At 40.3% G+C, this 26055-nt stretch overlaps 1 protein-coding gene across 1 annotated transcript in view; it reads left to right on the top strand.

The window, feature by feature from the left end:
- The first annotated feature begins 898 nt into the window (after positions 1 to 898).
- Positions 899 to 26055, top strand: part of LOC120538138 (E3 ubiquitin/ISG15 ligase TRIM25-like) — a 50279-nt gene continuing 25122 nt past the window's right edge. Inside the window, exons 1-7 of the mRNA XM_039767575.1 lie at positions 899 to 1205; positions 1292 to 1501; positions 5685 to 5780; positions 15186 to 15419; positions 15508 to 15658; positions 19658 to 19723; positions 23483 to 24075. Coding sequence (XP_039623509.1) covers positions 945 to 1205; positions 1292 to 1501; positions 5685 to 5780; positions 15186 to 15419; positions 15508 to 15658; positions 19658 to 19723; positions 23483 to 24075 — 1611 coding nt within the window. The 5' untranslated portion in view covers positions 899 to 944. The remainder of the gene's footprint in view (positions 1206 to 1291; positions 1502 to 5684; positions 5781 to 15185; positions 15420 to 15507; positions 15659 to 19657; positions 19724 to 23482; positions 24076 to 26055) is intronic.

Raw genomic sequence — 26055 nt, 5'->3', positions numbered from 1 at the left:
CAGGGTTTGCTCACCTCTATTGTAAAACAATAAAATGTGAAAACTTTCGAGAGAGTGAATACTTTTACAGGCACTGTGTACCATACAGTATCAGTTTAAAGTGATAATTAACTGATTAAAGTGCAGTAAAGTGCTAACATGTGCAAGTGCCAAGGTAGACCGACTGGCATTCCAACCAGGCGGGAGCGTAATTCCTTACCCAGATGGGAGGCCATAAGGGAAGGCTATAGATGGACAGGCGTCCCGGACCGTGTGGGTGCAGATACAGTTAGTGGCCGGGAAGATAGAACAGGACAGGGAAGGAATGTATCTTGGGTCATGTAGTCCCCCAGTACTTCAGATGGCACCGTCCCTTGGGTAGAGACCCCATTTGTATGCCCACTGGGAATTGCATTCCTGATGGGGAGCCCTGTCAGGGTATGTGAGTGCCACCAGAGGGAGCCAGACTCACAAATTTTAAGGAGGCTCCACCCGACCTTGAAGTGCGTCTCTTGCAGGGTGTAATCTGGTAGCATCAGAAGGACTCCAGGGTCTTGCATTAAAGAAGCCCCTCAATTTCATCCAGGCGAGGTGGAGTTGGGAGGTGGAGGACCAGGCTTGCCTGAAGGAGAGGAGAGAAGAATTAATAAATGAAAGGTGCTTGTAGGTACTTTTTTTTTTGAAGAAAGGACCTGAAAAATGTATTTGCTGTTTAATAAAATGTTCTTTATTCCGGACCCTTGGCTGTATACATGCTCTTGTGTTGTATGGGGCTCAGGGTCACCCCCCTATCTGTCACACATGTTTAATATATAGCATTTACTGTGTCATACGGAGCTGCTGTTTCTTCTGCATAACCGGTGAGAGAAGTTTCACTTATTCAAAGCTCCACCTCGTATTGGATTTCAAACTTTCACTTTCATTTACTAAGAAGTCACTTCTGTTTCTGTCTTCACAAAGGCATAATGGCAGAAGGTAACTTATTAGCTTTTCAGGATTCAATTACCTGCTCGATATGTCTGGATACCTTGAGGGACCCCGTCTCCATTCTGTGTGGACACAATTATTGTAAGGAGTGCCTTAGTGACTTCTGGGATCAGACAGAAAACTGCATCTGCCCTAAGTGCAGGGAAACCTTCAATCCAAGGCCTGTTCTGAAGAAAAACACCCAGATGGATGACATTATAGAAAAATTAAGGAATCAGTGGATTGAATCGCCTGCACACGTGAGTAAACCTCAACATGGAAATGTGAAGTGCGATTTTTGCTTTATTAAGAAGGTTACCGTGCTGAGTTCTGTCTTACTTGCCAGGTTCCCCTCTGTGAGGATCATATTCAAGCTCCTGAAAAGAATCACAACCCTATCCCTCCAGCTCCAGTTGGAAACCAACAGATGAATCTTTGCAACCAGATTAAGAAAACTTTGGGATCTTCCTGCAGATCTGACCAGGTATCCATCTGCTCTGGTGGGCTGAAAGGCTGTGAGATAGAAGCGCCTGAGACTGAAAGAGCTGAGAAACAGGTGAGATGATCAGAACTAAAAATGAATTACACAATCCGTCCAGTGCTGCTGCCAAATTCTCTGCTGTGCCAGTTTGCTGTAAAATCTTGTAGCTGTGGGGGACCAGCCAAAAAGTGGAGACCATCCATTATTCTCTCCATCCCTAGCTTAGTGTTACGTAACAGCCAAGGTCTCATTCCTGGCGTAAGTGTATTTTATTTTTATTTAAACGTTTTATTATGTTGCCAATATTCTTTTCATGTTTTGTTGATTATCTATCCATCCTTCCATCCATCTTGTAAACCAGCTATTCCAGAACAGGGTCACAGGCAGGGCTGTTTTAACAGCACCATAGGCCCCCGGGCAAAGTAGTGCACTTTGACCCCTGTTTTGATAGCAAAACAGAAACATACATAGGGGTCAGAAACATCATGGGCCCCCAGCCAGTGCCCATACATTAAGACAGCCTTGGTCACAGGGCAGCTGGAGTCTATCCCAGCAAACACCAAGGCACAAGGCAGGACCAATCACTGGACAGGACGGCAGCCCATCACAGGTGCTGTGACATGCTAAGCAGATGGCATTTGAGAATGAACTAGAGAGGAACGTACGAAAACTGGCAAGGGGGTCAAAACCAGAAAAAGCTATGCGACAAGCCAAAATGAAAGACTAACTCAGAGCCACATAGAGTCGATACACAAGCGATTTAACATACACTGGGAATTCTCTGTACGATTTGAAAGGGTTTTTATTGGAAGTGTGGATAGAGAAGAGTCACCCCAGAAGACCTTTTTATGCTATCAGAGTTTTGACCTATCCGTACCCTAATGACGAGCATCCAGAATAATGCTGAACATACACGACCCTAAATAATGGTCAAAAAAATAATAAAAAAATTGCAAATATTTATACAAAATATAAGAAAGAATTAGTAGAAATAAGAATACTCCTAACAGCAGGCAGAACACAAAGACACACCCCAGGAGGCCAATTTAGCAGTGACAATCCACCTAACCTGCCTGTCTCTGGACTGTGGGGAGAAAAAAAAATGAGCAGGGAGGACCCGGAGTGTGAATCCCAGGTGCCTTGTTGCGAGGCAACAGCGTCTACCACTGGGCCCCAGTGCTGCCAATTACTATGTCTTTATTTTCTTTGTGTATATTTTTCCTTTGTTGTATTTAATTATTTTATATCGTCTTATGTTGATTACATACATTTGTAATGTGTGCTGTCCTCTCTATGTTGAGCCTAAGGGGACGGACCTCCTAAAGCTCCAGCTGTGGAGTTGCCCCTATGCTTTATAAGCCTGCATATGCCACAGGGCTAACTATGTGGCATTAGTGTCCTACTCCTGTAATTTGGCTTTTTTATTGTGATGATTATGATTTTTTTAAATATTACACTGTTTAAAGTATGGATAAGTATTTGGCATTACAGATTGGTTTTACTGCCTCAGAGTTTAACATTTAGACATACAGTAACCTGTTTTCCTGCTTCTGCTGTCATTATTTGGCAGATGACTTTAATGATGACTGCACCTTGGTCTTTTAAAAAAAAAATAGATATTATTTCCAGAGTTTTGAAGACCAAGGAATCCATTGGTTATATTTCTTTTTTTTTTTTGTAATATGTTTTTAAAAATGTTGAAAGGAAATGATGTTCTCTCTTGGCACTGTATTTTTCTTCATTTGGGTAAAGACATTTTGTTGGTGGGTGCTATGCGGTTACAAGGTGAAATGGCTGGGAGTGTGCGACGCGTGACATCATCAACACGACTGTTCAAAGTTCAGCGTCACGTACTTCATTATCATCTGAGATTTCACATTCTTCCAAAGGAGAGAAAAACAAGTGACAATCTTTCCTGTCAATATTTTCTTTTTCATGACTGCAATTAACATCTTTCTGGATTTTGCTCTGATTACGTGTCCGCTTTTGGCTTCAAATTCCTGCAGGTTCTTGACTTTAATTCTTGTTCAGTGTCTGAAGTTTGTTTATTTATTTCACACTTCAGGATTACGACTTTTGGTTTATTATATTGACATTGTGATATCTTCCAATTCCTATTCCATTTTAAACTCCTACTACAAAGTGCAGGGCTGGGACCAGGCTAATTTGGGCAGGTGAGGGCTAAACCACAGATCTGACCAGCGTGGAGTCCTCCTCTGATTTTGATTTTGAGTTTTGTGAGCCTTGCAGATCATAACATCTGTTATGTATTGTCACACACGTGCAAATAGGAGGCAGCTGAAGGACTTACAGAATACTATTAACACATCCGCCATGGGGGCAGTGGGGTGCACTGACTTTTTCTAAGTCTCCAGCAGACCTTTCCCGGGAAATCCCCCCAGTAGCTGGTGCCTCAACTGAGAGCACGTCAATTCCGGTCCCAGACCCGAGGACGGCATGACTTTCCCCCAGACTCCTTATAAAGCCTCTTTCCCCTCCTCTGGATTTCAGTTCTGTTTAGGACTCAGTCTTGTAAACTACTCTGGTCTTACAATTCTTTACTTTTGCAGCCAGGAACATATTATATGGGTGGCTTCCCCTACCCTTTATCATGTCTGGAGTCTCATTTTGTCACAGTATCAATTTAGAGTGATTTGTATTTTACATTTTATTGTTGTTTTATGTTCATTTTGAGTAATTATGTTTGGTGTGTTTAAGATATTTCTGTTGGCTTCATTTGTGATTCTGTAATTGTGTACTGTCCCTTTAAATGATCTAAAGTTCTGTGTTCTTTGTGGGTGGAGCCCTAGGAGGCGGGGCCACCGTGACATCTCAATCCCTGAGCCTTCCTAGAGTCACTTAAGTTTGAGGAGAAGGCTCAGCTGTTGGAGTTCGTTAGTTTATGATGGAGTTTAAAAGTATTGCTTTCTATGGAGATTTCCTGTTTTTATTCTTTTTTCAGCTTTCTTTTTTGAATATTCTTCTGGATTGTGTATTGGAAGTCAATTTGCTGTGGATTGCCTTTCTACCCCAAATCCTTTTTGCACTTTTTGCCATTTTGAACTTTTCATTTTTCATTTTTTTTATTTTGATTGAATACATCTTGCATTTACAAAGGTTTCTCGTTGGCCCTTTTTATACAAGCCTGGGTTTTACTGTATTCCCTTCTCTTGTGGAGCTTTTGTGACATTTGTCGATCATTTAGGTTGAGTTTTGAGATTTAAATGTATTTTGGGCATGCATAATTTGAGGCAAATCACTAGAACTGGGTTATGGAGTGCATGTATAGACATATATAATAAGAGTTTGGTGGGGCACACTGGAATATTAAGAACATTGATGCATGTATATAACACAGACTTATTTGGAAAAATAAATAAAACTAAAAAATATCAGGGGTTGGGCATAGTAGATCAAGGGCTTAAGCCTCTGAAGCCCCACTAACCCCCCAAAGACATAAAAGGCCACTGGAGGACTACACATCATAGCAACAGCTAGTTGGCAGATATTTTATTTTTGTATTAAATTTCTGTTCCACCATTCGATGACAGGGTCTCTGTCTATCTAATAAGTAATCTTTAGTATGGTCATTGCTGAAGATCTTTCCTGATCTTTAATCCAATTTCACATTTCTTACAGTAATGGCCAGATCAGGTCTTGTGACATGTGACAGAAGAAAGCCTTACCCTGTGGTGTCCCCACCAATGAAGACCTTACTGAGAGGACCTTTTAGTTGTACAGTCCTGGTGACCTTACTGGGTGGCACCCCTTTCCATGTATTTCAGCTTCTCCCTTGCAAAATGAAGCTTTGAGACATCCAGAGTTGTTCTGTGTTCCCTCACAGGCTCTTCCTGTTTACCTGGCTTCAGTCCCATACGTGGACAGAATGAACCCTGACAATAAAAAATGTCATTACTATTAATGTCAATGGGAAGCATGGTGGGGCGCCAGGTATCAATGCTACCTTCCGAAATCATGATTGGACTGCTGGTTGAAATACTTTTTGTGTCGTGCTTGGATGCTCTGCTTGTTTTCAATTGCATTTGCTTTGATAACTCTTAACTTCTTCTCACAGTCCAGCGCCATGCTGTTTGGCTAAATGGCGAGTTGTTCAAGAACAATTCAAAGACATTTCCTACTTTCTGCTCGTCGTTTTGGCTTTAAAGTATCCTGAAGCAAAAAAAAAAAAAAAGCATTTAAGTAAAATGTACAGATGGAAAGTCAAAAAATTACAAACTAATGTCACATGTCTACACAGCTTCAGATGGAGAAGAGCCTGACAGAAATCCAGAAGAGAATTGAAGAGAGTGAGAGGAAGCTGAAGGAAATGAGACAGACTGTCAACTTGATTAAGGTGAGTTCTGTCTAGAGATTAGAGCAGCACACGGCAAACCACCCAGATTGGGACCCGAGTACAGCAGGTGACACCTCAGCACCAGTGACGTGCGGTGAGGTTCATGGCTGGTGAGACATGGGCTCCTTCAGAGTCAGATTTACAAATATATGAACCCTAAAGAGTAGCTTATTAACTATTCAATTGGCAGCCGACATACACATTGACTATTGGTCATGTTTCATATCTCAATAACGTTCTTTACACACACATAGCTAAGGTACGTATTTGGATAAGAAAGAATGTTGCATTTAAAGTGGCGAGAAAGAGCGGCGAGAGCACATTTGCTCAGCACCTTCCATGTGTTCTAAATTTGCTGTTGCAATTCCACAATTCATACTCATTAAATACAAATGAAAGTATAGAGTGGTGAAAAAAAAAGGATTTCAGTTTTGACCTTAATTGAAATATTTAGTTTTTTTTTAGCTTTTTATTCTGATGCTTTAAGCAATTTTAATACAGACTGTTCAACAAAAAGATAACAAGAAAAACAAAAGAATATTTTATTTAAGGTCAAAATTTAGTTTTTAAATATTGGATTGTTTTATTTCTTAGTCTAATCCCATTTTTTATAAAACTAAAAACTGTGTATGAACAACAACATTTATTTATATAGCACATTTCCATATGCTGCGGTGGGTTGGCACCCTGCCCAGGATTGGTTCCTGCCTTGCGCCCTGTGATGGCTGGGATTGGCTCCAGCAGACCCCTCGTGACCCTGTGTTCGGATTCAGCGAGTTGGAAAATGGATGGACATTTCCATCTACATGATGTACAGTGGGTACGGAAAGTATTCAGACCCCCTTCAATTTTTCACTCTTTGTTATATTGCAGCCATTTGCTAAAATCATTTAAATTAATTTTTAATTACTGTATTGGACAAGTGATGAGCAGTGCCTGGTTGTCTCCACACATACCGCTTAGAATTAAGGCCAAAAAGTTCTATCTTGGTCTCATCAGACCAGAGAATCTTATTTCTCACCATCTCAGAGTCCTTCAGGTGTCTTTTAGCAAACACCATGCGGGCTGTCATGTGTCTTGCCTCTCCTCAGTGTGTGGAGACAACCAGGCACTGCTCATCACTTGTCCAATACAGTCCCCACAGTGAAGCATGGTGGTGGCAGCATCATGCTATTGGGGGTGTTTTTCAGCTGCAGGGACAGGATGACTGGTTGCAATCAAGGGAAAGATGAATGTGGCCAACTACAGGGATATCCTGGACAAAAACCTTTTCCAGTGTGCTAAGGACCTCAGACTGGGCCGAAGGTTTACCTTTCAACAAGACAATGACCCTAAGCACACAGCTAAAATAACGAAGGAGTGGCTTCACAACAACTCTGTGACTGTTCTTGAATGGCCCAGCCAGAGCCCTGACTTAAACCCAATTGAGCATCTCTGGAGAGACCTAAAAATGGCTGTCCACCAACGTTTACCATCCAACCTGACAGACCTGGAGAGGATCTGCAAGGAGGAATGGCAGAGGATCCCCAAATCAAGGTGTGAAAAACTTGTTGCATCTTTCCCAAGAAGACTCATGGTTGTATTAGCTCAAATGGGTGCTTCTACTAAATACTGAGCAAAGGGTCTGAATACTTAGGACCAGGTGATATTTCAGTTTTTCTTTTTTAATAAATCTGCAACAATTTCAAAAATTCTTTTTTTTTGTCTGTCAATATGGCGTGCTGTGTGTACATTAATGAGGGAAAAAATTAATTTAAATGATTTTAGCAAATGGCTGCAATATAACAAAGAGTGAAAAATTAAAGGGGGTCTGAATAATTTCCGTACCCACTGTAGCTCAAAGTGCTTTACATGATGAAGAAAGAGAAAAAAACCAAAATAAATAATTAGATTTGGGAACACTAATTAACATAGAATAAAAGTACTGTCCGATGGCCAGGAAGGACAGAAAAAACAAACCAAAAAAAAAAACCCAAATAGGTGTAGAAAAAAATAAAATGTGCAGGGGTTCCTAGGCCACGAGACCACCCGGCCCCCTCTAGGCATTCTACCAAACGTAAATGACCTCAATCAGTCCTCATTGTATTCAGGGTTCACATGGAAGAATTGTTTATTTGTAAATAAAATCCATGTGTCTATCCTTCTCCATGAAAATCTCCGTCACTTTCTTGTAAAAGTCCTCCTTATTTTCCTTGAGTATTAAAAGTCTTAATCTTCCATTTTGGCAGTCAGTTGGAACAAAAAATAAAAATAAACGGAGCGCTGCAGTGCACTTGACTTTCTGATATTGCTAGCTTATTGGCGCCCAGAGCCTCTGTGTAGAAGAACAGCAGCAACAAGCACCTGTTGGGCACACATGTGCCCCCTTCAGGGCGGCACGGTACTGTCTGCCTCTCCTTGTGCCTTTTCACTGCGGTTTTATGTCCGATCAGCAAGACTAAATATGTCACACACATTCATTAAAGACATTAGAAAGTCAGGGTGTATAATAAAGGTGTCTGCAAGCATTATATTGACGAAACACAGAGAGACAGCGACAGGCACGGCGCCAACTGCATGCATCAGCCCCGTGTGTGAGGGAGAGCGCAGTCCGAGGTAAGGCGAGGCTCGTCGCTGCCACACCTTGCATTTCTCCCCTTGTTTTTGAACAGGAAATGCGCCAATGCAGCGATTTTGACTATAGAAATTAACAAAATTATTGGAATCATACAGATGTAAGAGCGGGTGTTAAGAATCCGCTACTCTCCTTACCAGAATTCGGCGTCGGTTCTTCTTGTCTTGCGGGCGACCTCGGTAGCATAGCCGACTGAGTCTTCGATGTGTGGAAAGGCACAAAGAGATGGTCACCCCAGTTTTGTGGACTATTTTCCAGTTATATTTATTTCTTTAAGAACACAACTGTGGACATACCGCACTGAGCTACACAAAAACCACTTCTGTGTTTTTTTTCTATCTTTATCCCTCTCTACTCCACCCACCAAATTTCTCCTCCCTTAAACAATCTATCAATTAACTTTATTGAAATTTCCTGATATGAACTCCTGCTTACACAGAAAATAAATTTATAGCACAGACCAGTGGACATATTTATTTTTTGTTATCATTATTCGATTTTTTACTTTTCATGATGACAGGTGAGGCTCTGCCTGACCCCACCTGAACACATGTCCCTGCTCAGCACCACATTGAAATGCGGGAGGTTTTTTATGGTGGCTGGAGTGCCAATCCTGCCACCAACCCCCAAGATCCCTGTAAACTGGAGGACCTGCTTGCAGGGATGGATGCAGATTAACGTCATCCCCAGGACGGAGCAATTGTAAGTTAAGGGCCTTGCTCAGGGGCCCAATGGAGTAGAGTGGACTTTTAAATGCTTTTGTGTTAACAACACCGTGTTGTAAATTGTAGTGAAGTGTAATTTGTTTTTTTTCTTTTAAGAAAAAGTGTTGAAACCAAAAAACAAGAAATTAGTACTACAGTACTAGCTCTAATCCAGGTCCAGGCACTTCCCCACTTCCACCACCCCAACTCCTCATTTCAATGTTTCTAAGGACCAAGGGATCCATTAATAGAAGATAAATAGCCAAAGTGCCTCGTCCCCATGACTGCTACATACACACCAAAGGCGGCTTCAACATTCAGAAATAATAAGATGCTGAGGGAATTACCCGGAATGTATTTGCACAAAGTCCTACACGGCCAATGATGGTTTGTATGCTGTAAAACAGTGGAGGAAGAAATGATATGTCAGAGCATTATGAGGGTGTGTTGGGTGTGCAACTGAGGAAGCACAAGGAGATCTGTGCCTTGAACTTGCCAAAAGCAGAAATCCGCATTCGACTATGTGAGCGCTGAAGTTGAAAAACAATGAGATAAACACCAATTTAAAAATAAAAAGCAATTTCTTTAAAATTTATTCTTGGTGAGTTAGAGAGACTGTCCCCACTAGCTCAGACCAACTGATTTTAGTTCAGGCAGACTCCTAAAAGAAAAAAAAATGTTCTCTCTTTTCTCACCTAGCTTATTCATTAGCCAAAGGAGAACAGAAAAAAAAAACATACTGTAACAGTTCATTTTGAGGTCATTCACAGATTAGGGTTACATCTTAATTTATGACATCCAGGAGTATGGAAAACAAAGCAGTACCAGGCACTTGCATTTTCTAAAGAATGTGTCCTTCAAGTAGACACACACACAGCCAATTTAAGCAGTTTTCTTAAAGTTCATTGCATTAGTTATAAAGAGATTATATTCTTATAGTTTTAATATCTTCATTAGATTATATTTGTTTGGTTAGATTAATAATCCTTATTTATTAATTCATAAATGACATTTCTGTCTTATATTTTAAGCAAGAGTGAAGAAAACAATCACATTGATTTATAATATCACAGGGTGTTCTGTTAATATCAAGAGGTTAGAACGTAAGCCAGTCTCATATTCTGTGTATAAACATAATTCCTTTCCTACCTAAATGAAGATCAAATCAAACAGAAGTATAAAATCATATAGTTCTCTACAGCATGATTATTACAAAATACAGTCATTGGTATTTTGTGAGTTAAATACTTATAATCATCTGCAGTGGGCTGGCGCCCTGCCTGGGGTCTGCTTCCTGCCTTGCGTCCTGTGTTGGCTGGGATTGGCTCCAGCAGCCCCGCAACCCTGTAGTTAGGATATAGCAGGTTGGATAAGGATGGATAGATGGATACTTCATTACAGTTAATAATGTTTTTTCTGCTTTCTCAACTACAACCTTAACTAATACCTTTCCATTGTAATGCCCATAAAGAACGCCCTAACTCAGGGGTGTTAAACTCCAGGGGCCTCCTGTATAAACGGTGCGTACGCAAAGAAATCTTGCATAAGAACTTTTCCATGTTCAAATCGCGATGTATAACACCTACACTTGGCGTAAAGCCACGCACTTTTCCATGGTACCTCATGCCTTGTCGTACGCAAGTTCTCCGCTCGGTTTTGCAAACTGGTGGCACCCAGCGTCAAAGCAATACTACTGTTCCTGTGTGGTTACTCTTTATTTTCCTGACGCGGCTTTATAAATACACTGAAACTAACCGCATATTGTTTATTAGTGTAACGCATCTGATTGTAATTAACTTGTAACAATATAATGGTCCAGGGAACAGCCATAGTATTCCAAATACCATAACTACTTTAGCGTTGTTACTCTAACTGCACCTTCTTCTTTCAGCTCCTCCCGTTAGGAGTTACCACAGCGGATCATCTTTTTCCATATTACTCTCACTGCACCACTCGGAGTATTTATATCACTGTATCTGAGTGTGAATCACAGCAGCAGCTGATCGGAAAGAGAATTATCGGTATACAGCATTAAGCACACGCTGTCTCAGTCACAGCAAAACGGTTTAAAGCCTTTCCTGTACGGACCTCGCGGTTCAGAAACAGTTTCATCCCAAGAACTTTAAACGCACTCAATCAATTGCTCCTTGTAGAACTGTTTGTACTTATAAGTACAATCACCTCACTGTAAACTTGCACTACAGATATAATATCGCACAACCTGAGCCACTTTATAAAGCGCGTATTTACATATGATGACGATATCATTTTTATGATGAAATGCAGCAAAACATGTTTATTAAATTATACAGATAAAACTTTAACTTCATTTAAATAATCTATATTCTTCACTGGGAGTGCCGTTAAGGATAGAATAATTAAACATGTACTACGAAGATAGTTCAATGTTCCTTAAACGTTTTGAAGAATCGGCGCTAAGCTTACAGATGGCTTAACTGAGCTTAAGTTCTATTTATATTGATTTGCATATTCAAAGAGGTGTAATTCTGAGAGGATTTGGGGCGTTACATAAAGCGCGTGCACGAGCGTTACTTTTCACGCTGACCGGGATTTATGTAGCGGAAGAACGTGGAAGTTGGAGTACGCACAGATTCCTGCATCTGGATTTTTCTGTGCGTAAGCACATTTCGGCTTTTGTGCTTACGCCATGTTATAGTGCGAGTTCTACGCATTGGCGTTATACATGATGCCCCAGCCCTGGAAGGCCGCAGTGGCTGCAGGTTTTCATTCTAACCCTTTTCCTAATCAGCGAGAAGTTTTCACTGCTAATTAACTCCGCCTCCCTTCATTTTAATAGTCCTGATTTTAAGGATTCAATCTTTTAAATTGATTCTTTTCTTCATTAAATGACAGCCAAACAGAAATGAGACATGAAATGAGTCAACAAATGACCACCTAATTTGGGGCTTCAAACTCCAACCAGTTTCTTAATGAGAAGTTGATTAAACTTGTTATTTCATTCCACGGCTTGTTGCTGCTCTCATTCTGCCACAGCAGTCATTTCCAAAACTCTTGATTTTTCTGTTTTTTCTAAGAACATCGTCACAATGTTTTGGTGACCCGAGAGATCAGCCTTACCAAGACCTTCACCTTTCTTTATTTTCAGATATTGTGTGATGAGCACAGGTGAGCTGGTCACGTGGCGGCTTGTTTTGTGTCTCATTATTGTTTGGCTGCTAATTAAGGAAAAAGAGATAACTAAGGGGCCTGAGTCAAGTTAATTAAAATGAAGGCAAAAGAAGTTAACTGGTCACTAATGGAGAAGAAGGTTAGAATGAAAACCTGCAGCCACTGCGCCCCTCCAGGACCGGAGTTCAACCTCCATGCCCTAACTAAACCAGCATCAAAACATACAGTGGCTTCCATAACTGATATCATGACTTACCAGACCCACAGCACACACACTTTTCTAACTTATCAGTCCTCTCGTTCTCTCTCACTCTGACCCCATTTGCTGTGTCCCCCTCTTTATAAATCCTTGCTTTCTTTGCACACTGAGCAAGGCATTGGTCACTCCTGTGAGCCCTCATTGGTTACGTGGATCCCAGTGAACTCCGCCCACAGCTTCTCTTAGCAGCCTTCATTTGCATGAATTGCTGGCCCCAGTAGGTTGACTGGATTTTATTGATGTACATATTGCAGTAAGTCTCCATTAAAGGCATACTGTATAGGGTGGTCCAGATCTAATCATACAATTTTCATTACGCTATAACTTGTTAAGTTTATTACATAGAAAATCACCCGAAAAATCCCGTACCATCGAGAAGTGTGCAAACTGACGACATGAAGAATCTTGCCTTCACGCCAAACTGGAATCATCCCCGCATAAATCAAAGTAATCCAGATGATCTGGATCTGCATAATTAGATCTGGACCACGCTGTATAAAAGATGAGGTTTTGAAGCTTGTATCGCTTTATTGAAGCCCACTGTTTCCAAGCTGAGTATCAAAGCACATTGCCTGATTTTGTCTGAAGCCTAAAACGTCACTGAGTCGTCTGACCGTTTCAAAGCTTTGCACTCTGCCATAAGATGTTAAAGGGGCCATAAAAATGAATACTCGTATTTTATCCAGAGAAGATACTGAATTATATTTGCAGTGCAGAGGTGTGGAACATGTTATCCAGTAATTAAGAAAATACCATGCTAGACTATTATGTACTTGTTAATTTTATTTTTTATTTATTTACTTATTGATTACTTGATTGATTGGCTGTATTGTCTGTCCTGTGAGTCTGTATCCTTGCTTTTATTATGTCTCTGCTGCTGTTAGCATCTGAATTTCCCCTGGGGATTAATAAAGTTTTTGTAATTTTATCTAATCTAACCTAATCTAATCTATTCTACTAGAATTTCTAATATCTCATTAAAATGCTGGCCTACTGTAGTCACATTCTCTAAACGTTCTTATATGTGCTCAGTTCCACAAGCACATTCCCTAAACTCTGTTAGGATTCTCTTTACCCTTAAGGGCAACTATTCCCAAAACATTAATTGGAAAATCTTTAAATTTTTACATTCTCTCATTGTCAAAATCGGCACGGTGGTGCAGTGGTGGTGCTGCTGCTGCCTTGCGGAAAGGAAACCAGGGTTTGTGTGTGGAGTTTGCCTGTTCTCCCTGTATCTGTGTGAGTTAACTCCAGGTCTAAAGACAAGCTGGTTAAGTGAATTGGTAATGCTAAACTGGCCCCAGTGTGTGTGTGTGTGTGTGTTTGTCCTGCGATAGACTGGCGCCCACCCCAGGGTTTGTTCCTGCCTTGTCTCTCATGCGAGTTGGGTTAGCCTCCGGTACCCCCCATCACCCTGGTCTGGATTAAGTGGGTTAGAAAATGATATGGCGTTGTCTCACAGCAATATGAAGAACTGGGGGCTTTGATGGATTTTTGTTGTTTACATCGCCAGCATAATGGCGCTGACAAGTTACATCAGCCTGAAGGATGAGTGGCCAGCAGTTTTAGTTGTCATTCCGTCATATAAATGAATAGCTTTACTGCCAACTGCAGGGAAGCCTGGAAAAATGGGAACCCTGCCAAAGTCTCAAATGAACTCCAAGTAGCGTGGCAGCAGCCATGTAGATAAAGTGTCGATATTCTGCACAGTGTCAACAAAAATGTATGCAAATCCCCTTAAATTAAAATCTGCAATGTGCCCTTTAATCACAACGTCTGAATTGTTTGATTTGTAATTTTAAACTGTGGAGCGATGGGGTCAATCATGGACAAAGGTGTCTTTGTCCTAAACGGTGAGGGTGTTTTATTACCTGTCAGTGACTGCATATAAAAATGTGACAAAACCCCAAAGGAAATAAAGAAAATCTTCCCTACTTTGAATGTGCTTTAGATTCAGACAGTCCCTTACACTCAACAGTTAAATTCTGCTTTCCTCACTAATCTGTGCTTGTCCATTGTCAGTTGATAAACGAGGCCCCAATCCCTTTAAGTGCAGATGCGTCCATTCAAACAGACAGATAACCTTTTCTATATTACTTTTAGAATGAGATGCCAGAGGCTGGGAAAATTGAGGCTTATCCAGAGGTGACACATATGCAGAATTATGGCAGCAAAAGAAAAAGTTAAAACGGCCATAAACAAACCATAAATGTAGATAGATGAGAGCTAGGCCATGTACACCAGATACATTTTCACTCTTTCATTCTTCGTTTTCTGAAACTTCAACCCTCTTATGTCGCCCACTCTTTGTCTTTGTCTGTTTTAGTCTTTATATCTCAGTGTTTGTAACAGTATTATTCTTAATGTTGTTGTAAATGGCCAGGTTCATTTTTTTTTAACATAATCACTTCCCTTTAAGATGATCTGCTGTGGCAACCCCTAATGGAAGCATTCAAAAGAAGAAGAATTATTATTATTATTATTATTATCTTTTTTACATGTCACAGATCCTGTTTAATTTCATGATAAACAATTTGTCTCTACAATGTATTTAGACTTATGGCATTATGCCCATGTATTTTGTACTTCATCCCCATTCTGGCCCCCTCACAGTAAGCTGGCCCCTTGATTAAAAAGTTTGAGGACCCCTGCTATGAACACTCTCTTTATGCAATCAGATATCTGCAGAAATGGAAGTTCAGGAAAACGCGAAGGTCTTCAATGACTTGATTCATTCCATTGAGGAAACCCTCAAGAAAGAGACAGAGCGGATTAAGGCGCAAGAAAAAATCAAAGTGGAAGAAGCTGAAGGAGTCATGGAGAAACTGGAGAAGGAGATCGAAGAGCTGAAAAGGAGAAACGCTGAGATGACTGAGCTTCTACAGACTGGTGACCACATCCACTTCCTGCAGGTGAGAGTGCGGCTTCAGAGAGAGCTAAGGGCGTACGTGGCTGTGATAAACTCTTTGATGGCTCATTTCCTCTTCCGTTCTAATGTAGACTTTCTCGTCGCATGGTTTCCCTCCTGAAGAAGACATCCCGGTCACCACAAAATTCTCTTCAGAGAACCTAAGGAAGAAATTGAATCATCTAAAAAAGCAAGTGGACAAAATCAACATGGTGGAGACACAGAAAATCACTATCACTGAAGGTACTGTACCCGATTATGTTCATAATGAGTCTGTTAGGAGGATAAGACATTGCAGAAAATTGAAGAGATGAAGTGGTTCATTATTTATAATTCACATCCTATTGTACAGTGTATATATTTGTGTGTGTGTGTGTAAAAACATTCATATACAGCATATAAAAATATTTATATATATTGTGAGCAGGTGGGAGGAACGTATGTTGTCTCCAGGAAGTCTTAAGGTGCCAGCCAAGCCACCCTTTTTAATTTTGTTCACATAAATAAACAAAACAGGCACTCGGGTGCAAAAATGCAACAGAAATGGCCTTCACAGCTCTGTGTCTTGTAATAGGGCGTCACAGTGTCGGACCTCCAGGTTACCAACAATTTTGGGTTTATAGTGCCCAGGCCAAGTAGTAAAGGGGTTATTCTCCCTCAAGGGGCATCTTCTTGATGCAACAGAAGTGAGAAACGATGGCACTGTTAGTGGCACAGCGCCCCATCTTGCCCTGGTGGGGTATTGCATACCTTGGATGAGCTCTCAAGGTGTCTCCCTGACATGCATGTGTGACAAGAATTTTGAAATCTGATCCGTTGTGTCAGTCCTGCTCACCTGATGTTCCTGGTGCTTTCCTTCATATATACATAGAGTGTCTAAGCGTCTGTGCCTTCTGATCTGCAGCTGCCCATTTGCTCTCCTGTTCACTAAACTTTAAAATGCCTCTTTTTCTTTCAGTCTTTCTCCTTGCTGACAATTCTTCTCTTTTCTTTTATTATCCTCAAAAGAGATCCCTCTTATTAGATCCTGTAGCTGTAAAATCATTGATGCATCTTGTTGGAAATCCCCAGAACTGATGAGAGATGCACCCTGGGTAGTTTCAGTTTTTTAATTTAATCCATTTAGAAAAGTCTGCTGCTATAATTAATAATTCTTCTTCTAAATCTATCACCCTGTGTGTGCACTAAGGTCCTATATAGCCTAACCCTTATTCTATTGTTATCATTATGTCTCTTTTTTCCCTCTTTGTTGTTTTTAGCACCTTTCCATTGCTCTCAGTTTCTTATGTCATTTTATCAATCTGTTCTTAAAACTCCAGACTTTGAGTACTGCGGTGGGTTGGCACCCTGCCCAGGATTGGTTCCTGCCTTGTGCTTTGTGTTGGCTGGGATTGGCTCCAGCAGACCCCCGTGACCCTGTATTCGGATTCAGCGGGTTAGAAAATGGATGGATGGATGGATGGATGGATGGATGGATGGACTTTGAGTATGGATTTCATGATGAGATTGGGATTGTGGATTATATGTATAGACTGGTTGGGATGGGATTTTCTTATAGTGGTATTGCATTTGTTATTTGAAACTATTTTACCATTTATTAAAAAAAATATATACTGTGAGTGTATATATGCATATATGATATTATCATATTAAAATTATATATACAGTATATATTATGAAAGTAGGAAAGGTAAAAACTGATTTGTTATCCTTGGTAATGTCCCCCAGGCCACTAGAGTGCACTTTGGGCTACATTTGTAGGAATACTAGGGAGGACAGACCGTCCCCAATCACACTTTTGTAGGGTAACCTAGTGCCGCTTTGGAGTGCCTGCAGGCCTCTGAGCGCTGGCAGGGTAACCTAAAACACTGGTGAAGGCTTACCTGCAAGGGTTTCCAGACCCCAATCTTAAAAGGCCCCTGCAGTTACTATATGGAGAGCTTGGTGTTGGGAGGAAGCCATTACTAAGAGACTAGAGGTGAACTACAGTAAGTATGGGGTGAGTAGGGAAGTCAGAAGGCTTTGGTTTTTGTTGTTTTTAAGCCCCTATATGCCTATTGGATAATTGCTTTTGACTGCTTTGGAAAAAAAACCTTATTCTTTTGCTGCTTTTGTACTCTTTGGTCATCATTTGGGTTTAAGGATGACTGATGTACAATATAACAGTATAAAGATCGCTCTATTATAATAGAAAAATCCTGGGATGAGACGTGACTTTCTCAGAGACATACTTTCACGTCCCGCTAGATGAGACTTTGTGCCAAGAGATTTAGCTACGCCAGGGGATGGAAATAAAAGACAAAGAGTAGATGACAAAGTAGAATGTCGTAAAGAATTCAAAAACATTGGCGCAATACACATGCAGAGCAATTTAGAGATAATGAAAGTACTAAAATTCGAAAGTCTCAAGAAAATGATAGTAAAGATTGCATTAGTACAAATAAACAGAAATTATTACTCGGTGAAGTAACAGAACACTGAAAAGAGATTGAATATATTGTTCAGATTTAAACTTTAAGTCGGAGACTTGTAAATCTTCTAATTCGTGTTGCCATCAGGGAAAAGTAGTGTTTCTTCCCAATGAAGAGGTGTATCCGCAAGAATTAAAAGATTTGTTATTTGGTGAAAGTGAAATCCACATACGCAAGCGGCTGAGACGCAAAGGGGCTGCCACATAGTGCAGGCCGGGTTGGCAAGCGAAGTTGGCAGGGGGCAAAGCCCCCTAGTAATGTAATAAAGAAAATCAGCAAGTAATATGTATCTGGGGCACCATAGGATGAATCCTGTTTAATGGGGGGTTGTTTTGTCAAGTGTGGTCAGTGCACTGGTCCTAACAACATCTTGTTCAGATAAGAGTCTGGAATGACTGCTTACTTCTGGTGAGGACTGGACTTAAGTCTCTGAACCTGAAGAGGCAGAATGGCTGGTGGGTGAGGGGAAGTGATGTCAGAGGTTCTCCGGTTTTTGGATGTGAGGAGAAAAAATGGGAAGGTGGAAATGACGGTGCCAACCTGTAACTCTGAGTGGATTTGCAGTCATTACAGAAACCCTGAAGATGCCCCTTGTGCACATGTATGTGACTATATACAGTATATAAATATATATATTACATATATATATATTATATTGTATATATTACATATATTATATTACAAGGGGCTCCGCCCCCTGCTCGCTTCGCTTGCCAATCCCCGGGTTTGGTAAACCGGATATACAATTTAAAGAGATTGTTATTTTCATGGGAATTGTTACATATCCATTATTTTCACTTTTACTTTAAAACTACAGTTAAAACAATATTTGGAATTAACTTTTCTTCAACATCGCATTGAATTTTGATTCCATGTTTGGATTTACATTGTGACAATGCAACATATAACTGACCATGAGTGAATATCGTTTCTTTCCCTCTAATAAATAAACCGACTTTTTTGAAAGTTTGTCACTGTAATTTGTTAATTGTCATAGCAAAAGCTTTTCTAACGGGAAACTGTAAACGTTTAATACAAATGGCATATCAAGATCTACTTTTGTGTCTACAGTAATGTTATGCACGGAAGATGTAGTACATTACCTTTCTTGTTGCCTGTTAAAATTTTACATGTTAGAATTGTTTGACCAATTTTTAATACAACTAAACTTGTTCCACTGCATAGTCCCTCACTCAGACATAAATTACGCAATACCATTACGATACATCCTTCTTTCAACAGCTATTCGGCCGATAAAAGACTGGGCGGTGTTAATGGTTGTAGATATTCTACGGTATATTGTAAACTGATGTTTTCATCTTCCGCACCATCACCACCAACTGTTTCAGCATAGTCTATTGATACGCAATTAACCAATTTTATGTGTAACCGATCGACAATTTTCAGATTAATTCATTTGACTTCATCGTTTCTCGCACCATATTTAGATGAATGGGTGATTCTAAACTGGATCTTTGATAGAGTGTGTGTGTGTGTGTGTGGGTTCATAAGTAAGCCCATTAATGGACTGTTGTCTGTCCAGTTTAAGTGCCAGAATGCACCTGATGAAAATAGTTGTAAGTAGGGCGTGACTTGAAAGAATCTCATAGTAAAAGTCTCTGTCTCGCGGGACTTCCTTCCAAAAAGTCTCTTCCAAAAGTCATGTCTCCTCCCAAGATTATTTTATTATAAAAGAGAGATATAGAGAGAGATATATACTCTATATCATATATATATATAAAATGATTTTTATTTGTTTTCTTTTTTTTAGTAAATAAAGCTCAACTGTCCATCCTGCAATCGCCCACTCCTGTGAGCAGAGAGGAGTTTCTGCAGTGTAAGTTTCTCTTTTTACGTAGTTCACATAGGTACACAGATTCTTTCTTGTGACTTCATTTCTTTAATGCTACCTGCTCCTGCAGTTACAGAATGAAATAAAAGCAAAGCCCTTACCTTTGGCATATATAATGATTTCCTTCTTCTTTTCTGTCTGTTTCTCAAGCTGTTCAGAGGAATTTGGAGGCCACCCCAGTTTTGGTTGTGTGAGTTCAAAAGCTGCGAAAATGTATCATTTAACAGATAAATGTTGTACAAGGGAGATGTACAGTGGCACCAAGCTCTCTCTGTTTCTTAATGACTCCGAAGAATATTCAGACATTTGGTTTTTTTCATGTCTTCATCCCTAGATTTTTCAGTCCCCTTTTTAATGGAGTTGCTTAGAGTGTTCTCTTGTCTTCACCGTGTAGGTTAGGTCACCATACTAATTCACCACAAGTTGGACCTTCCAGACAAGATGCATTTATCCAACAAAGAGAGCTGATCTCCATTGAACTAATTCTGGGACTTCTAAAACCAGCTGGCTGCACGTGCCCTTGCAGTGTAGTCGTCAAACTTCCCAAACGTGATGGATTGGTTTCAGTTATGTGTAATAAAATCAGCTCGAGTTCAAACTGCCATAGGCAAGCCGTGAAACAAGTTCTCACTGTAGTGTGTACAAATGATATAGTTAAAAAATTAATTAATATTTTTATACGGTTTAGTTTTGTGTGATTTTAGTTTAATTGGTTGAATTTACAGAACGTGGAAACATTCTTAAGCAACATTTTTGTGCGTACGCACCGTTTATACATGAAGCCCCTGGATTGAGTCCCAACACAGTCTCCTCTGCTTGAGACTATACAGGTTTAATTCTCCGAGCCTGTCAGAGTAGGACATGTACTTTAGTCCTGGGATGCAACCTGGTTGCTATCATCTGCAAAGCTTTCCATTCTGCTATGTCTTTCTTGACCAGAACAGTGGTGATCAGAACTGCACAAGTGACCCGAAATGTTTGTGACAACTAGGACGACTATGCCACCTAGTGAGAATGCATTGACAACTAGGACTAGGTTTGTTTTGTTTTTTTGATTTCTGAGGTTCTTTCTCAGGTCCCACACAATAAATATATGGATCCCCATATACAATCTTGAAAAATAAATATAAAAATTAAAAAATAAAAGACTGACAAAAATGTCCAAGGAAATTTAAAGCCGAATATGCTACAGTTACTTCTATTTGTTCAGTGGTGTCACCAAGTCCACCAATCTGTGAAGAGAAAACATCACCTTTAGGAACTGGAAAGAACCCACCATACCAAAGGAACCCCACCAACACTATCTATGGTCAGGTTCCTACTTCAAAAGGCACTTAGCTTAAGGTAGAAACTGCCTGGCAGGTTTCACTCTAATTCTTTTCCAGGCAGGTGTCACTATGTTGTTGTTGTTGTCGTCGTCGTCATCCTTCTTTCTTCTTCTTCTTCTTCTTCTTCTTAGTATTGGTAGGTTGGGATCATATCCGTTAATCCACTACCGACTATCTATGTTTCGATTTGTAAACCTCTAGAAGGAATTATACATTTCCAAATCTATCATATATTTATTAAAAGCTTTAAATAGACTTTTATTTCCAGTTATATTAATTACTATTTCTTTAAAATTGCAAAATTTTTTTGCGTAAAGTTTTCTATTAACTTTTTCCTTTGCCCTAACATATTTTTGACACGAAATCAAGTAATGCTCGTTTTCCCCAATCCCACATTGTTTGCACGTCCCTGTTTTATGTTTGCCAATGTAATATTAATAATGATTTAGACCAACATTTTAAGCCTTATTCTATTGTATATCATATCTCCCCTTCTCCTTCTAGGACTCCACTTATTGTTGTCTCTTACTAACGGTTTTACCTGATCCAGATTTCTTCCTTTTCCACTACTTTTCAACTGTTTTGCCGCCCGCTATAAATTGCCCTTTGAATCATAAAGTCAGGTTCTGTTTTATCCAAAGCTTTCTTAGCCAGCTTGTCTACAATTTCATTACCACACAGTCCTTTATGTGCAGGAATCCATGCAAACTTTATAATTCTATTACTTAAATAGATATCAGTAATTATATGATTAACTTCTAATAAGAAGTCACTTCTGTTAGATGATTTCCCCAATTCTAAGGCCTTCAACGATGATGATGATGATGAGTCTGTCAATATAACAGCTCTGTTAGGCTTCACATCGCAGGTTTCACTTCAGTTCTCTCCAACACCTTTCTCTTTGAGTAGCACAAAGACTCCAAGCCCCTTGAATTTTGGGGGTCCACCCTGTGCAGTTCATTTTGCCAGCCAGAGTCCTTTTCACAGTTTAAAAAACTAATTTTACGTCCCCAAGATTGTTTAGTTTTCCATTTGAACAAAAATCCTACTAATTAAAACCTTAAAATAAAAACTATAAGCAACATTACAATAACATCTCAAACACCCCAGCAGCCCTTCCTTTCCTCACAAAGCCTCATCTTCTGGGTTATCTCTCCTGTCCTTCTGTTCAGCTCTTATTTATTGCCCTATAGCATTACCTCTTCATGGTGTGGGTGGGATATTTGGTATCAATTAATGGAAAGATGCATTTACTAGAGTAATATCAACCAACCTAACAAACAAACAAGGCCAAAGGAGAAACCCTAGTGGCATAGAGGCCAGGGGGCCACTTCCCAGTCCTTAACTTTATTCAAAACCTACAGGAACCTGGATGACAAGTATGAATGACGCTGGCCAATGACCCCATCGCCAGAACCAAACCCTAACAGAAAAGCCCGGATACAACTTTGGCTGGTGGCTCCATAGCCAGGACCAGAACTCAGCTCAAAGGCCACAAGGTCAAAGGGGAGGCTGAAGAGCCAACAGAGTGATCACTCCAAGAACACTATTCACTGTCTCTACTCAGATATGGCCCACATAAGGACAGCATACAAGACCAAGGGAGAAGCCCCTGGAGCTTAGAGGCAAGGAAGCTACTTTTCGGAACCTAACCCTAACTATAGGGCCCGGAGAGCCTGGACGACGAAGCTCAAGCATCATGTCCCCTGGGCATAACTCAACACCATACGTCAGACAGACATAATGGACAAATAGGGGTTTTGATACCCCCTCAGTTAAGAAATATTGGAAGAATTAATTAGAGGCAAGATTAGAGCAGTGAAATGAGGAGTCAGATGAGGATGAATAATGAATGGCTTGTATGATAAGAAGTGTAATAAATGTAAGAGATGCCGATGGTTCATTGCTCATTGTATTTGTAGTGGGTCTGTACCATACAATAGATCCAGATTCTGCTGCCTGTCCTGAGACTCCAAGTGCCTTTAGTGGGGCTAAGGGGTCTGTGCCTTCTGTCTTTTGTTCACGTGTAGAACTTTGCAACTTCCTGTGCTTAACTGCTGTTTTCAGGTGTTCACCCAGTTACGAAGTATGTTCCGGTCTTTCTGTTGCCTCCACAGTGTCTGCCATTCCTCCAACTTGATTGTCATTTCACAGGTTTATTGACTACAACACAATCATAGTCATTAATATAAATCAGAACAAATAATAGTCCAAAGACAGACCCCTAAGGGACTCCAGGATGATCTCACTCCATGTGGACCATTCTCCTCTTACCTGTGCTCTTTGTCTCCTGTTGGTTAGTCACCCAGGGTAGTTTCCTACGTGCCACCAGGATTGGTATGGAAACAGAATGTTCAAATTTGAGATTGTACGTGCACATGTAAGTTTCTGTATTTCTTTCTCTTTCTTTTCCCAGACTCCTGTCACCTAACATTGAACCCCAACACTGCCAACAAACGCTTGCATCTGTTTGAAGAGAACAAGAAGGTAGTATGGATGAGGAAGAATAATTTATTTTCAGATCACCCGGACAGATTTGACTCATTTGAACAAGTTCTCTGCAGAGAGGGCCTATCCGGGGGCCGCTTCTACTGGGAAGTGATATGGAATGGAAGAGAAGCAGAGATTGGAGTCACGTATAAAGGAATAAGCAGGAAAGGAGATGGTGACAAGTGTCTTCTCGGGTACAACAACAAGTCCTGGTGTTTGTTCTGTTACAATTACACCTACTGTGTGCAACACAAGGACGAAAGAATTAAAATTACATCCCCCCGTTGTTCCAGGATAGGCGTCTATCTCGACTATCCCGCTGGCTTGCTCTCATTTTATAGCATCTCGGACACACTCACCCTCCTGCACAGCTTTCAGACAACCTTCACCGAGCCACTCTACCCAGGGTTCGGTCTTTATTTTGTCGATTCTAGCGTGACCATCTGCTCACTCACCCCACAGAACACCCATGATGTGAAAAATAAAAAACGGAAATGTAGTGAAAGCATAAATTTTGATGTGTAAATATAGGTTTATTAAAACATTAGAATAATTTTGGCAAGAACAGGCTAGTCATCCAAGTAAGGTCACAGATCCTATTCACCTAGATGGTCCAAACAGCAGCAAGTGAAGACATAATTTTAAAAGAGGATAGAAGAGAGGAGAAAAGAGAAACAAAAGGGACCTGTACACCCATCCATCTTATACATTTTTATAAACAAATTATTCCATTTGAAATCAAATCGGTTCAGGAAACTGGATCACTGTTTAGTGCCACTGCCTTACAGTGGCCTGCTTTGTTCCTGTCTTTGAGGAGTTTGCACATTCTCTCTGGGTTTGTGCAGATGTTTCTCCGGGTGCTCCAGTTTTCCACCCATTTGTCAAAAGTTATTTAATAGTCGATTGTAAACTGGACCCTGTGTGTGGACTGGACTGGTTGCTCACCTAAGAGATACTGCTAGGTACACTCCAGTAGCTTATGACCCAGCAAGAGGACAGACCCTGAACCGGATGAATGGATGAAATCACATTGAAACTCCAATCATCTTGTATGGGCCATTGGTCTTCTGAAACTGATATAAACTTACATATCCCAGAATTAACATCTCCTTGAGTTCTACTGACAGCAAAGACTGAATACATACAGAAACGTAAGTGCAGGCGATTGGCTGTCAATGAATGAAGAAATAAATGGTTGAGTTCTATTCACATTCTCGGAGGACACTTTTGCATCCTTTGTTATTTTAATCACAGAAACGGGACGCGAGAAGTAAACGGTTTTGGTTCTCTTTTAATTAAGTTACATGTTTTTTTATTCTGCTAGTAAAAAATAAATCACTTGTTTAGATTTTGTTTTGTTACCCTTGACTTTGAGGTAGCAGCATATGCAAGTGTTTAATCAGAAAAATCAGTTACATTATAGAGTCACCATTGGGGGCCAATTAGATGGTAACTGTGTTCTTGACAGGCAATGGCTGAAGATGAAGTGCCACACTTCAGTAAAACTAGAGAAGGGTCTGAATACTTTTAACATGGCACTATGTATGTATGTGTGTATATATATATATATATAATATATTTGGAAATGGTGAAGGTTGGAAGGAGTAGTAATTGGGCAGTAAAAAGTTGGTATATCTCTGGGAAAATTGTGTCGCAAACATAGGTGACTATGTAGTAAAGTGGGGTCATTTGTTTTTGAAATTCTTAATAAACAGAGTTAAAAGGAAGTGTGGAAACTTGTTGAACATCTCTCATGTATATGTACAGTATATAAATATATATATATATATATATATATATATATATATATATATATATATATATATATATATATATATATATATATATATATATATATATGTCTAAATATGTATGTATCAATATATATTAGATGGCACACAGGATGGACAGGCATTTCGACAAGGGGTTGAGAAGATACCTTACCTGGAGGCCTAGAGTGGACAGTAAGGCATTCTGGCCAAAAGAGGGAAGGATGTCACACCCAGGCAAGGCTTCTCTAATTGATGGATGGACATCTTGGTCAGAAGAAAAGATGGTTCCTTACTTGAGTGAGAAGCTCCAGACAAATGGACAGGCATGTGTGTATCACCTTCCCTGGTCGGAATTAATGAGGACAACTGGGAATGATTGCCTCTGGCAGTGTTTATTCTCACTAGTCACTTGATGGAAGTGGCCCTCTATATCAGCACCCATTTGGGAGCCAGCAGGGAATGCTGGGAGTTGTAGACCCTGCTGGGGTCTGTGGGTACCACAAGAGGGTGCTATAGGGAGATGTACTCTCTGTTATGTGGGACTTCCATGTGACCCGGAAGTACTTTCAACGGGCAACAGTCCTGGCACCAGAAGTACTCCCGGGTCGCCTTGTCCAGGTGAGTCAGAGCTGGGAGTAGGATGAACAACACAGAGCTGGAGGAGGGCAGTGCGGTGGAGAGAGGAGAGGTGATTGGAGGAGAGAGAACTTGTGCTTTTTCTGAAAAA

Source organism: Polypterus senegalus, chromosome 10, assembly GCF_016835505.1.
Source record: "Polypterus senegalus isolate Bchr_013 chromosome 10, ASM1683550v1, whole genome shotgun sequence".
Lineage (NCBI taxonomy): Eukaryota > Metazoa > Chordata > Cladistia > Polypteriformes > Polypteridae > Polypterus > Polypterus senegalus.
Note: the sequence above shows the minus strand (reverse complement) of the source record. Positions and strands in the feature narration are given on the sequence as shown.